Source organism: Monodon monoceros, unplaced genomic scaffold (genome assembly GCF_005190385.1).
Source record: "Monodon monoceros isolate NGI ecotype Baffin Bay Population unplaced genomic scaffold, NGI_Narwhal_1 Super_Scaffold_19, whole genome shotgun sequence".
NCBI classification, from domain to species: Eukaryota; Metazoa; Chordata; class Mammalia; order Artiodactyla; family Monodontidae; genus Monodon; species Monodon monoceros.
The window spans coordinates 14,979,192-14,993,182 of NW_021703775.1; the positions used below are offsets into that span (position 1 = coordinate 14,979,192).

Genomic DNA, 13,991 nt, shown 5'->3' on the forward strand with positions numbered 1-13,991 from the left:
CCTTGGAAAGTTCTGCATTGCTCTTTGCACCTCGCCTCACTGTTTCCTCACTCCTTTTGACACCGCATCCCCTGGGTTTGACTCTCCCTTTTCTCCTTCTTTTCCCTTCCCGCAGGCCCCCGTTTAAACTACTAACAAATTGAGGCCATCGAACTACATTTCCCACAATACCCCGCGCCGGCCGGCCTCAGTGGGGTTTCCCTTGAGCTGCCGTTGTTATTAATGTTGAATCAAACCCACGTTTCCGGGGAAGAGACGAGCTATTGTCTACTTCTTCGTTAAGATGCCCTTTTTCTCCTCCACCTGCGAGAACCAGTGTTGGGTGAAGACATCTCTGCGGAGGGACATTCATTCCGGCGAACGCTCTGGCTACCCACTTCCTCCTCGCGCCTCGGCTCCTGTCGGGTTTCCAGGGGGCCTGGGAGTGTCATTGGTGGATGACCGCAGCCCTAGCTGCTGCCCCTGCTGCTGCGACCATGACTTCTGGCAGCAGCGGCCTCGCCGCCGCCCGCTTCCTGTCCCGCGCTTTCCTCCGTGAGTCCGGCCGGGGCTCTCTCCTCCAAGCCTCCGCGAGTTCCCGGCCCCCCGGGCCCGGCGTCCTAGTCTAGGACGCGGCTGGGCCCTCCGGGGCCGGACCTCGGCGGGGGTCCCAAGTCGGGGACCCTCTGGGATGGAGGGAGCTTTGCTGGATATGTGGGGCGGGGGCCTGGCTTAGGCAGCTGGCGGGCAGGGACCTTGAGTGGTTGAACCAGGATTCGGGTCTGGAGTCCTGCAGATCCGGGGGCACACCTTTGATCCCACGGTGATGAGTGGCGGCGGGATGGGGGCGGCATCTAGACAGGCTCTTTTGGGGCGTGAGAGGTGAGGTGGTCCAGGATGAACTAAGCTGGGAGGGTGAGTGGGTTGAGAGGTAGGGGGAGGTTATCAGTAGGAAATTGGAGGATGAGGCTGAGCCTTGAACAGGACTGTCGTACACTTTTAATTGTCTTTTCCGTAGACTGTAGGGTGAATCTCCAGAAGGGTGCACAGCCCAGAAAACTCCTAGAAGCTTAGGGTTGGCTGGGACCTTAACCAACTTATTTGTAATGTCTCCATCAGGCGGTGTGAATTCTTCAGTTCCTGAAAACTTAACACCCAAGGTTGCTAGTAACGCTGACTGCTGAAAATTCTTGCTGTGTTCAAAGTCTCTGTGTTTGTTAGGTAGGTTGTGTAGGAAAAGACTTTGGAACCAGCCACATCAGGGTTTGAAGTCTGGCTAGTCCTGTACAGTCTATGTAATAACTCTGGGGGATGTTTCTAAATCTATTTCTCAATTTCTGTTTCACGTACCTTGAAAACATTACCATATTTTAATGAATCTGAGACACCATCACTTGTAAGATGCACTGCTGTTTGGTCTACCACTAAAAGTGGGAAATGATTGCTAATTAAAATTGTGACACACCATTGGTTATCAGTTGCATCCAGATTTAAGAAATGTTTAAAAAAATGAAACAAATGTGCATCCTAGAAATGATGAAGTACAGGATGATCTGGGTTCACCATGCAGAATAAGTGAAACAATTTATATAAAGCACCTGGAATGCGATAGACACTCAACTGAAGTTAGTTTTCTTCTCTCTCCCTTTCTTCTGCTTTGCTTCTAATTCTACTGCTGCTACTGAATATTGGATGAGACTTAGTTCATTTCTTGAGAAGATTACATTTTAAAAGTGTACAATGATGACTGTACACTCTGTAGCTACACTTAGTTACCAGATCACTTGAGGACAAACCTTAGCAAGTAGGAAGAAGTTGGGTTTATTTGGGAAAGTTTTCTGGAGATTTTTATTATATAATTTAAAGGATAATTTAGTATGTTGTAGGCAGAAGGAGAAAAGGGATTTGTTATACCCGTGTCTTTTTCTTCTGGGGTCTTGCTTGTCTGAATTTCTGAAAAATCCTTTGCTGTCTTAGGAGCAGAGTCTAGAGAAGAAAGAGTGTTTAAAAGATCAGGATCTTGAATCCACCCTTAGCGATACTTAACAGTCCTGTTCTCACATAGCTGGAACTTCTTTATTCCTAGACTCTCAGGATCCTGAGGGCTTAAGAGGTTATCTAGTTTAGCTTCTCTTGCTGGAGTGGCCTTGAATTATCCTAGTCACGTGATTACTCCGTCACTAATGGTTTGAGAGGTCTGAGATCTAAACCAAGGTATCTCTTATATTAGAGAGGTTACAAACTCTAGGGTTAATGTTTAAAAACCTTTAATCTCCCAAATCTTTTTCCCTTGCCACATTTCTAAGCCCATTTCCACTCACACTAGAAAAACCGCAGCCACAACAGTATCACATTGCAAACTTCTTTTAAAGGCAGTCACAAATTATTTAGGCTCTGAGGTTAGTAATAGAACTAGAGTTGCTAGGGAGTTTTGTCCCCTTTATTCTCTTAAGTTTTAATTGTTGGTACATTTTGTGCTGAAGGTCTTGAGTGTTGCAATGTTGATTTGAGTTAGGAAAAAACCCCAAACACTTGTAGATGCCTTCCAGAGACCTGTTGGGGGCAGCTTAGAATATTTATCAATAGAAATTACTGAGCCAAAAAAAAAAACAGTTCTTAGGAAAAAAGAGAAAGAACCCAGTTGAAGTGGGGAGAGAAAAAAAAATGAAAAATAAAGATTTCTTCCATGAGAAAGCTTAAGGATTTTATAAGCACCTTTGAAACTGAAATAGTGAAACTTTTCAAGAAGTATGAGGTAGTGCAAGGTTGCTTTAAACATAAGCCAGTAGTTCCTGTAAGTTGGATCTTTGAGAATAAATAGGGAACAAGAGCTAGTATTTTTTTATTTTTATTGAGGTATAATTGATGTAAAACATTATATTAGTTTTAGGTGTACAACCTAATATTTTGATATTTGTATATATTTTAATATCTCTCTGTCTATTGTGATATCTATCACCATACATAATTACACATTTTTATTTCTTGTGATGAGAACTTTTAAGATCTCTCTTTTAGCTACTTTCAAATGTGCAATATAGTATTATTAACTATAGTCACCATGCTGTACATTACATCCTTATGACTTATTTTATAAGTGGAAGTTTGTACCTTTTGACCTCCTTTAGCCACTTGTCCCCTCCCCCTCAACTCTGGCACCACCAATCTGTTTTCTTTACATGTGAGCTCAGGTTTCTGTTTTTCTTTCTTTCTTTTTTTTTTTTTTTTTTTTTTAGATTCCACATATAAGTGAGATCATACAGTATTTGTCTTTCTCTGCCTGACTTATTTTACTTTGGGTAATGCCCCCAAGGTCCATGCGTGTTGTCACAAATGGCAAGATTTTCTCTTTTTATGGCTGAATAATGTTCCATATTGTGTGTCTGTGTGTGCATATTAATAAATATACCACGTTTTCTTTATCCATTCTATTGATGGACACTTAGGTTGTTTCCATATCTTGGCTATTGTAAATAGTGCTGCAATGAACGTGGGGCTTCTTTTCAAGTTAGGGTTTTCATTTCCTTCAGATAAATACTTGGAAGTGGAATTGCTGGATCGTATGACAGTTTTATTTTTAGTATTTTGAGGAACCTCAGTACTGTTTTCCATAGTGACTGCACCAATAACATTCCTACTAAAGGCGTACAGGGGTTTCCTTTCTCCATATCCTCACCAACACTTATTATTTCTTGTCTTTTTGATAATAGCCATTCTAACAGGTGTGAAGTGAAATCTCAGTGTGGTTTTGATTTGTGTTTCCCTGATGATTAGTGATGTTGAGCACCTCTTCATGTACCTGTTGGCCATCTGTATGTATTCTTTGGAAAAATGTCTATTCAAGAGCCAGTATTTTTTTTTTTTTTTTTTTGCGGTACGCGGGCCTCTCACTGTTGTGGACTCTCCCGTTGCGGAGCACAGGCTCCGGACGCGCAGGCTCAGCGGCCATGGCTCACGGGCCTAGCCGCTCTGCGGCATGTGGGATCTTCCCGAACCGGGGCACGAACCCATGTCCCCTGCATCGGCAGGCAGACTCTCAACCACTGCGCCACCAGGGAAGCCCAAGAGCCAGTATTTTTGAACTTCAGAATTACGGTGTTTTGATGCCAAAAAGTGAACCTTGCATGCCAATTGGTCCCATACCTTTGTTTGGCAAAAGTGGCAAAAGGTCCCATACCTTTGTTTGGCAAAAATAAGCCCCAAAAGTTTCCTAGGCAATATCAGAATGGGTACTAGAGCTCAGGTCTTCTGACTCTGTAGTGTCCTTTCTACTAAATACATGCTGGGTGATACTCTGAGCCTTCTTTTTTTTTTTTTTTTTTTTTTTTGCGGTACACGGGCCTCCCACTGTTGTGGCCTCTCCCGTTGCAGAGCACAGGCTCCAGACGCTCAGGCTCAGCGGCCATGGCTCACAGGCCCAGCCGCTCCACGGCATGTGAGATCCTCCCGGACCGGGGCACGAACCCGTGTCCCCTGCGTTGGCAGGCGGACTCTCAACCACTGCGCCACCAGGGAAGCCCTGAGCCTTCTTTTTTTGAAGCTCTGATTTTTCTTTTTCTTTGGCAATCTCACTGGTTCGTTGAGAAGGTTACTACTCCGCTCAAAGGTGTCACCTGCCTTTTCCATGTGTTTGCCAAGTTGTGTAAGACTGTTTTGGGAATCCGGAAGACATTTAGAAGTGTAGCTTGGAAAAGGGGACCCTCAATAGTGATGTTTCTGATACCTAGTGTCTCTTGTCATTGCATCCAAGAACCAAATCTTTATTCCAGAAGTACAAAATGGCCTTGATCTAAATGTATCAATGTAGCCATGAGAAAGTGACTTGATTTTCTGACCTCAAACTTGTTTTTCCATAAAAGCTTAATTGAGGATGTTAAAAATAATTTCTCTAAGTATAGGGGAAGAATCTCATTTCACCAAAGGACAGGCATTTTGTTGCCGTAGACCCACATTTTTGTACATTGTAACATTTCTAAAATTGGGATATATCTTATAATTGATGGTATCTTACAGTAAATTGGCAGCATTTTTTTCATACTGGTGCTTAATAGTGCTTCTTAAAATCAGTGGTGTTTTAGATTTGATGAAATATGGTACTTAGAGCCAGTTACACTTCATTTGTAAGTAAATACTGAATGAATATATAATTTCGCATCTGAACGGTGGATTGTTTGGGGTTTGGAAGTAAGTGGCTGCTGAGCTACTCTGCTATACTTTAAGGTCCTGTAGGTAGGGACCCCAATAGCCTGCAGATTATATATGCATAACACATATGATTAATAAGTATACATTTGTTAAAATCAGGAACACATGCAGGAATAAATGAGTAACAAGGACATAGTTTGAGAGGGGAGTTGGAGGATTATTTTCATCAACAGTCTCGGGTTACTGGTTAGGAGCACAGTACTGGTCACAGAATGCCATCTGCGGTTTGAGTCCCATCTGGGCAGGTGCTTTTTGGTCACAGCTTGCATCCACCCTGCAGCCATCTTGTAAATGATGTGGTTGCTCTCTGCAGGGGAGAGGACTCTGCATGTGGCTGACTGATACAAATTTCTCTCTCAGATTACTCAGCCCCTTTACTTCACAGCCTTTATTACAGTGGGCACTTTTGTGGTTTTGTGTTTCTTTGTTTAATGTTTAGTTGTCTTACAGGGCAGGAAGCTTCACATGGTCCTCAGTCCATCTTATTTACCCCTGAACCCCTTGTGTCTGGCAGACATCCTGGCACAGTGAACATCTCAAAGCAGTTTGGTCTTTTCATTCTATGTCAGTAATAAATAGCTAATAGTGAAATAGCTAATTATTATTCTGCATGCTCTATATATTATTAACTCATCTAATTCTCATATTGCCTGTGAGGTACACAATATTATTATCCCCGTTTTTACAATGAGGATGCACCTTTAAAAATGTTTTAGATGGTAAAAATTTACTAATATATGTGTACCTACTATATGTTATATGTAGACATGGATTAGTATATTTATATATAAACATGTATAGGATATGCATGAGACATAAAACACTTCTGATTGGACTTATGTGATTTTAAAATATGAATTATATATTCTCTCTTTTTAGGAAATGATTGACTTTTGTGCTTAGGTAGGATGTGAACCCAGTTTAGGGAGTGTACCAGACCCTTTGTTACCCAATTGACAGGTGTCATCTCATATCAACATCACAGCCTCCTCGTGAGCAGCTGTTATTCCACTTACTGAAGGGAAGACTAAGGCCAAGGGAGATCACAAGACCTGCCCTGTAAACTCAAGCCCAGGCCTATCTGGTTCCTGGGCTATGCTTTCAGCTGCTTGGGATGCAGTCCCGAGGTTAGGCTAGCTTATTTCTAAGAACCTGAAGAGAAAGCGACTCTACCCACATTCTCTGGAGATGACCCAAGGCCTTCACCACTGGGAAATTCTGCCTGGTGGCCGACTTCAGGCCTCTCTGCTGCCCTAATATTTAATTAACAATACTCATTTTCTTAATATTAGTGAAGTCAGATATCACATCATATGTTGATTTACCATTTATCTGTCACCAATTGTGTTTCTTGTTTATGGCCTTTGTCCATTTTCCTGTTCGGCTTTGGTCCCCTCCATCCTTTTGGCCCCTGGTGTTGCTCAGGTTGCTAAGGTTGTCCTCCTTGCCTGTTACGTGTTGTGAAACCACTCTCCTGGTCTGTCACTGCCTTTACCTGTGACTATATGCTGTGTTTTGCTTTAGGTTCTTTTCTTCTATAGTGAAATAGTCCATTCGTATTACATTACTGCTTCCTAGATTTCATTTGTTAAAAAAAAAAAAAAAAGCTTAGCATGGAATTTGTACTACATTGATACAGCTTTGAGGATTGCTAGTAGCATTTAGGGCTGGACTCTTTGTATGAATTTTTGGGAAACCAATAATCTCTGCATGTACAAAAATAGACGTAGGTTTTGTTCCCCTCTTTCCTGGTAATGGGAGTTCAGGATGGACATTTTTCCAGTTCACACAGAAAGAGATGGAACTTCTGATATTTATATGTGTTTCTTCTCATAGATCCTATCTCGTGTCCTGAAATTCAGTCAAACATTTCCTGTGCACGTACTCCGTAAGGCACTGTACCGTATGCCATGGGGGGCACCAAGGTGTACAAGACATGGTCCTTACACTCATGGAATTTACAGTTAGAAGTTCTGAAAGTATTTAAATGAGACTTAAAATAATCTTGAAAGAAAACTTAGCCTGAAATAATTTTACTTAGAAATAACGCAGTAAAGAGTGTAACAGAATGTGTGCACTCTTCGGTGGGCAGGTGTGGTGCTTGTGATTAGATACCGCATGAAAGTGTTCACAGTTTCCATTCTTCTTAATCTCAGATCCCCTACAAACCCCCCATTATATTCACAAGTCATGAATGTGATGTGAGGATTTAAAGATTCCTCACTGTGCAATGTTTTATTTAAATGTGAACTTATATGAATTAATGCAAGAGAAATTCTCAGGAGATTGAGTACATTGACTCTGATTGAAAGGTGAGAAATATTTATAAGATGGTTTGGCCACTAACGTATGTCCTGTGTTCAAGGCTTTTTTTTAGGAAATAGCTTACTGTAGTTACTTGGTGGTTTTGTCATAGAGATCAGGTTTGTGTTTAAAACCAAAATATGATTGGACTTCTTTAAGCAGTGGACGGACAATTGAAGATTTGTACTTAAACCTCTTTACATTCTTCAGCAGAGGTAGAATAGGCTTTTTGTTCTTTTTGTTTTTTTAAATTAAGGCATTTGATTGATAATTTGGATGGAGAAGAAATCAAACAGGGAAAGAAAATGACCAGACTGACAGATTTAATATTTATAGCAGCTGGTAGTTTGCTAGGTTAGAGAGTGGTGGGATTGTGGGAGGGAAGGTGAAGCGGTGCAGAGGTGGAGATGAGGAGAGGCTGCTTTCGCTGGGGAGCCTCCAACCTGTGATTCTGGGCTTGGATTGTCTGTGGTGGGGAAGAATAAGGAAAATGACATAAGTGACTTAAAATTTGGTGAGTTTTACTTGGAGTATAAACATATTTTGCATTATTTCTGTCTGAATGGAAACAAATGGCAAAAGAGAAAGAATTTCCTTGATTCTCTGATGTCACCAATGGTAAGACTTATCATTGATTTGATAACAGTATTACCTTAAATAGGGCCACCAGTTGTTACCTGTGTCATGGTGGCATGGAGTGGCAGGTGTCTGGGGTCGTCCTCACAGCCATGGCAACTGGGAGAGTGTGCATGGGGTAAAGGGCCATAGATCGGGCAGATTCGTCTTCCAGTGTCTGGAATTAAAAAGGCATTTATGGTGATTAGGGAGCACCATGGCTTGCTGGGTGCCTCAGGTTTTTCTCTGGGTTTCGTAAGTGCTTGACTCTAGCATCCCCTCATTTCAGTACCAGTGTTACCTTGTCTGGCATTGTACAGGTTTCTTATTGGGGCAGAATGTGGTCAGGAATTTCATTTCCTTATCTTTGAACATGTATTTTGGGGTTGGCTCAAAGGTGATGGTAGTCTATTAGTTCTAGCTTACCTGAAGCCTAGGTATGGGCTCATACAGTAGATGGGAAGAGCACATGCACACACATATGCATGATAAATCTCCCAAGATCCATTTCACTAGATGCTGTAGAATGGCAGGGTCATTGCACAAGTTGACAAAAGGCCACAAGGCTGTCTGGTAGGTGAGCTGCTCTTCATCATACTTGGTGGATGTAGTTTTTATGAGCACCAGAGTTCTGGTGCTGTGAAGTCTTGAGCTCCATAGAGTTGATCCAGGACGTCTGGAGTAGGGGAGGGAATAGGAGAAGGTAGTGATAGGAGTTGTTCGGGTATTGAGACCATGCTTTATGAATGTAGACAGACCTGTGCTTTCTCAGGGTGACAGGGCCACTTCTGCCCCATGGAAGGAGACTTGAACTGTCTGATGTCTCCTTTGTTAAGGTAGAGTGTAAGAGTACTTGTGGAGGACTAAACTTTACCTTCAAAAAGCAAGTATTTCCTTTTATCAAGTATGGGCTCCAGATGTCCTGATCTTATTTGCTCTTGTAATCATATCTTGTACCTTTCCTGTCTGGAAACTCCTGATAGATGGACTATTTATTGAATATTCCAGGAGTGGGAGGGACTGTTGGGCAAGTCCTGCCAAGAATAGCAGAGGGGAGTAAAGCTCTTCCATAGGTATCGTGGTTCTGTGTCTCCAGCTGGGAGAACTGGGAACCAAGGGCAAGCCCTGGCTAGGGTGGGCTCTCAGGCCACAATTCCTGTCGTAGTGTTCACTGGCCCAGGTTAAGGTGCTTAGCTACGCACAGTAGGCCGGGACCTGACCCTCAGTGCCCCCTCAGGGCCCCTTGTTCAGCATAGTCTAGGCCAAGAATGCATCTGATCTGTGTACACACAGAATACTTCTCTCCTGGTTGGTCAGGGCAGATCCCGGGCCTGTCTCTTCCTTAGAGGTACAGGGGACTACAGAATTCAAAGTTGTTGGAAGCTGAGGTCAGTACATGAGTTGAAGATGAATCAAGGGATGTTCAAAGGGCCAGAAGCAGATCAGTTACAGAATCTGAGATCTGAGGATTTAGGAGGATATGAGCAGTGATTCAGGAGAAAAAGCATTGAGTGGACCCTGGACAAATTTATGATGAGGTATTCTTTTCTGGGCCTAGGTTTCATGGGCTACCTTAGTGATAGATGCTGGCACTTTGAAAGGGCCAGGAATGGACCACAGAGACAGCAGGTTGGGGTTCTAATGGGGGTTTAGAAGGTAGCCCACGTAAATCATCTGTGCTCTACTTTCTACTGATGTTTGAAATATGGGGAGCTGGCTTTAGGAGCTACTTAAGATTTCTCAGTTTCCACTGAGGTAGTTTGCTGACAGTAACTTAGATATTTTTTACATGTTTCTCCCTCATCTACTTTTCCTATTTATTTTATTTTCCCTACTTCCTTTATATGTGAGGTCTTGAGACCTACATCAGAAGAGACCAAATTAAGTAATTTTGGATTATACTTTAGATAAGTTTTATTCTATGACTTAACATTTAATGTTAATATTATTACTGGGGAATGAGTTGCAAAGTAGTTCTTAGTAATTCTGACAAAGTTTGCCTCTTAGCTCGTCTTTTGCTTATTGATGTTGGGCTTAAAAATGTTGGGTCAAATGGGGAAAGCATGTGGCTGTTTAGTAAACATTATTAGTAAGAGTGATACCTAGTTTTTAGTTCCTGGATTTAATTTGAGCTGTTTACGTGAGCCCCTGGTTTCTTTCTGAGGAATAAAAATTATAAACGTAACCTTTTCTTTCTCAGTTCAGAAAAAGCAACAAAATTGTGGTTCTCAGTAAAGAGGGGATTCTGGAGAATAGTAGTGTCTTTTCTTGTTTGTTTCTTTAATCAGTTTTTGTATTTAATACATCTTATTTAAAAAATGACATTTAAAGTTGCCATTATCACAAGATAGCTCCTGAATTAGAGGATTTTTTTTTTTTTTTCCGGTACGTGGGCCTCTCACTGCTGTGGCCTCTCCCGCTGTGGAGCACAGGCTCCGGACGCGCAGGCTCAGCGGCCATGGCTCACAGGCCCAGCCGCTCTGCGGCATGTGGGATCTTCCCGGACCGGGGCACGAACCCTTGTTCCCTGCATCGGCAGGCGGACTCTCGACCACTGCGCCACCAGGGAAGCCCGTTTTTTTGTTTTTTTGTTTTTTTTGTCACCAAGTTAAATTCATAGTCCAAAAGTTTGGAAAAATTATAATGTGTCATATTTTCTTTACTTTTCAGTGCAACAGAATGGAATTCGGCATTGCTCCTATACAGCTTCCAGGAAGCATCTCTATGTTGATAAAGATACGAAGGTTATTTGCCAGGGTTTCACTGGTAAGCAGGTATGTGTTTCAAGACTTTTTAAAAGATGTATATTAGAGATACAAAAACATTGAATTATTTTCTATTGTTTTAAAGTCACAAAAGTTATAATACAGTTTGTAGCACAAGAGTATACAGTACAGCAGTGGAGTTGTATCTCAGGAGGGGGTTAGGTGCTATAGTCAGCCTCTAAGATGAAAACTGTATTTAATGTTACCTTGAAAATTCCTCCCTAGGAGTACAGTATTATGTTGGAAACCCACATATTTTCTTTCAGCAAGTATAACACAACTGGCTTTTCTCCAACATTGGAACAGATCACTGTTTCTTTAATTAAGCACTAGGTAAGGCAGATGGCTTGTGTTTAGGCCTTGTACAAAAAAAATTCTCAGCTAAGCACAGATCAGTGTGGGGAAATGCTCAAACCCAGAGAGGCTCATGGGAACTGTGATGGGCAGAGGAAGTAGTACATTGATTTTTCCCGTCTTGTACTCTCTGGGCAAATGGTCTTCAGGGGAATAGTGGGCAAAATAGCCTGAAGTATTTCGTTTATATTCGTTCTCTCTCCCTATCCTCTGCCTACATCATAGAACTTATGTAAGTTTAAATATAGCTGTGACGTGATTCCACAAAAAAATGCAACATAAGAATCTCCTTTCCTTCCTGCCTACCATTCTGCTGCTCTGGAATTCCTTCTGATAACAAGTTGACATGTATCCTTCCAGATATTTTTCTTGCTCATACAAACATATGTACACTTATATAATGGGCATTCTACAGAGTTTGTTCTACAGAACACTCTCTCTTTCATTCTCTCTGTGTGTGTTTGTGTGTGTGTGTGTATATACACACACACACACACACACACATATAAACAAATTATACAGTATATAATATATATCATACATATATGTCGTTAAATTGATTCCTGAAAGTAAAAATGGGTGTCAAAGGCTCTGTGTATTTAAAATTTTAACAGCTATTGCTAAGTTGCCCTTTAAAACATTTGTACACATTTATGGTTTCACCATAGTAGATGCACAGATTTTTTTGTTTTAAACGAGGGAATACTACCAAATCAATTAGAAGATAGCCATCAGCCTTAACCCCAAGTATCCCTTCCTTCCTTATTAAAGGAGATATGGCAAAATAAAAGCGATTAATGATTTTTGTGTAATTTAAAAGTTAATGATTTTTCTATGATTAAAAGAATTATCACGTCCATTCTGCAGGATTTTGGTGATCTGGAGCAAGAGTTGGCAAGCATATTCTGTAAAGACAAGATTGTAAGCATTTTAGGCTTAATAGGCCATGCAGTCTCTGTTACAGCTACTTGGTAGTATTGGAACAGCAAAAGCAGCCATAGGTAATATGTCAGTGAATGGGTATGCCAGTAAAACTTAATTCACGAAACCAGTGGCAAGTCAAGTCCTTCAGGCCATACTTTACTAACCCCTGATCTAGAGGATGGTACCTAAATATCCAGAATTCTATAACTTTTGTTTTTAAAGTACTTAGGAATTGCTTTAAAATTTTGTAGTTCTTTTTTTAAAAATGAATTAGATTAGAAGGTTGTTCATGTGAAGTGTCCTTTTGCTTTCTGACTTTTTTTTTGAAATAACTGGGCACAAAAATGTGAATTGCAGTGGACCTTTCTTCTTTTTCTCCCATTCCTCTACTGTCTTAAAAAAAACAACCCACTGTCAACGAAAAAAGAAACACCCCAAACGTTGAAATTTTGTTCATAGGTAAAATTGGTTTACTTATTCTGATAGCCGTATGTTTTATGAATATCATTTCCACATATATACATTCTAAAGAAAGTTGATGCTCATCTAAGATTATGAAGTACATTTTATCATTCCTCTGCCAATTAAAATCATATTTAGTCCCTTTTTGGATAGATGTTAATTTTATTAGCATATAATCAAATGTTTGATTAACCCAAATTCTCCACATAAGTTTACTATGTATGATTTTGTTTTTCTGTTTACTAAGCTTTATACAATCCTACAACATTTTAACCTCTGACCTTTTTTTTAAGAACTATTGTCCATGCTATAAGCACTATTTGGAACTGTCTCTGATTCATAAATTAGATGATGATTTGCCTAAATATTGAAATCCAAGGTTGGTTTCAGAGTCTCTGGGTTACTGGCAAATACACTGTTTCTTATTCACTTTTTTTTTAGAGTAATTGGGAGCCTTAAGATTTGTTGGTTTTAAGTTTCTATTTATAGAGGTAACGATGAGGTCTGAAATTTAGAGGTTATCTCTGTAGAGAATCTGCGTTTTGTCTCATTATTTCTTTTTTCAGTGTACACATTGTTCCACATTGTCCACGTATGAGTGAGGAATATTTGTATTTCAGAGCAAATCCCCAAAGTGCAGATTTCCAGTGGGTGGTATTTCTTGAACTGGCTGTTATGAGCTGCTAAAAACTATTACTATTCTTAACTCTGCACTGGATGGTGATAATGGGAAAATTACGGGAAAGAAGCTTATTAACGGGAAATGTTATCCCTGTTTAGCACTACATTAGGACTAAAAATTTGTCCATTGGAATTTGTGTAACAGTGTGATAGTCTGGGGTAGTGCTTCTCTGACTATCTGGAATGAAAGACCGGTTTGGGCGTGTCTTTGTTTTATCACCAATCTAATGCAGATGAATATTTTTTACAAAATACTGTAAAAGTCATGGCAGTATTGTATTGCTATAAAAGTCTGCAAACATTCTCACTTATTTTTGTTTTCTTTATTAGATTTTTCTTTGTCATTTTTGTCATTCTTTTTTCGTTTTGTGTTTATCTCACTGTAGACCGTTAGCATATACAGATGACACTTTGAATGGCATTTCTCTAAAGAGAGAGCACTGGTCTGAGGTCCTTTCCAAAACTCCATCACTGATTTAAGTCAGTTAACACGCTCGGGACTAAGTTTCCTGTTTTGAAAAATGAAGACGTTGAATTAAGAAATAGAACTTGAGTAGTTGAGTCATCATTTTCTGGTCCCTGTAGAATGACCGCATAGATCCACTCAGTTTTCAACAACTACTTACTGAGTGCCTACTGTATGGAATGTGTTGCTTTAGGTTCCATCTCTCAGTGAACAAAGTAGATAGAAATCATTGCCTT

The 13,991-nt window shown here is 40.6% G+C and overlaps 1 protein-coding gene across 1 annotated transcript in view; it reads left to right on the forward strand.

The window, feature by feature from the left end:
* The first annotated feature begins 356 nt into the window (after positions 1-356).
* Positions 357-13,991, forward strand: part of SUCLG1 (succinate-CoA ligase alpha subunit) — a 34,303-nt gene continuing 20,668 nt past the window's right edge. The window contains exons 1-2 of the mRNA XM_029232487.1: positions 357-534; positions 10,774-10,877. Coding sequence (XP_029088320.1) covers positions 438-534; positions 10,774-10,877 — 201 coding nt within the window. The 5' untranslated portion in view covers positions 357-437. The remainder of the gene's footprint in view (positions 535-10,773; positions 10,878-13,991) is intronic.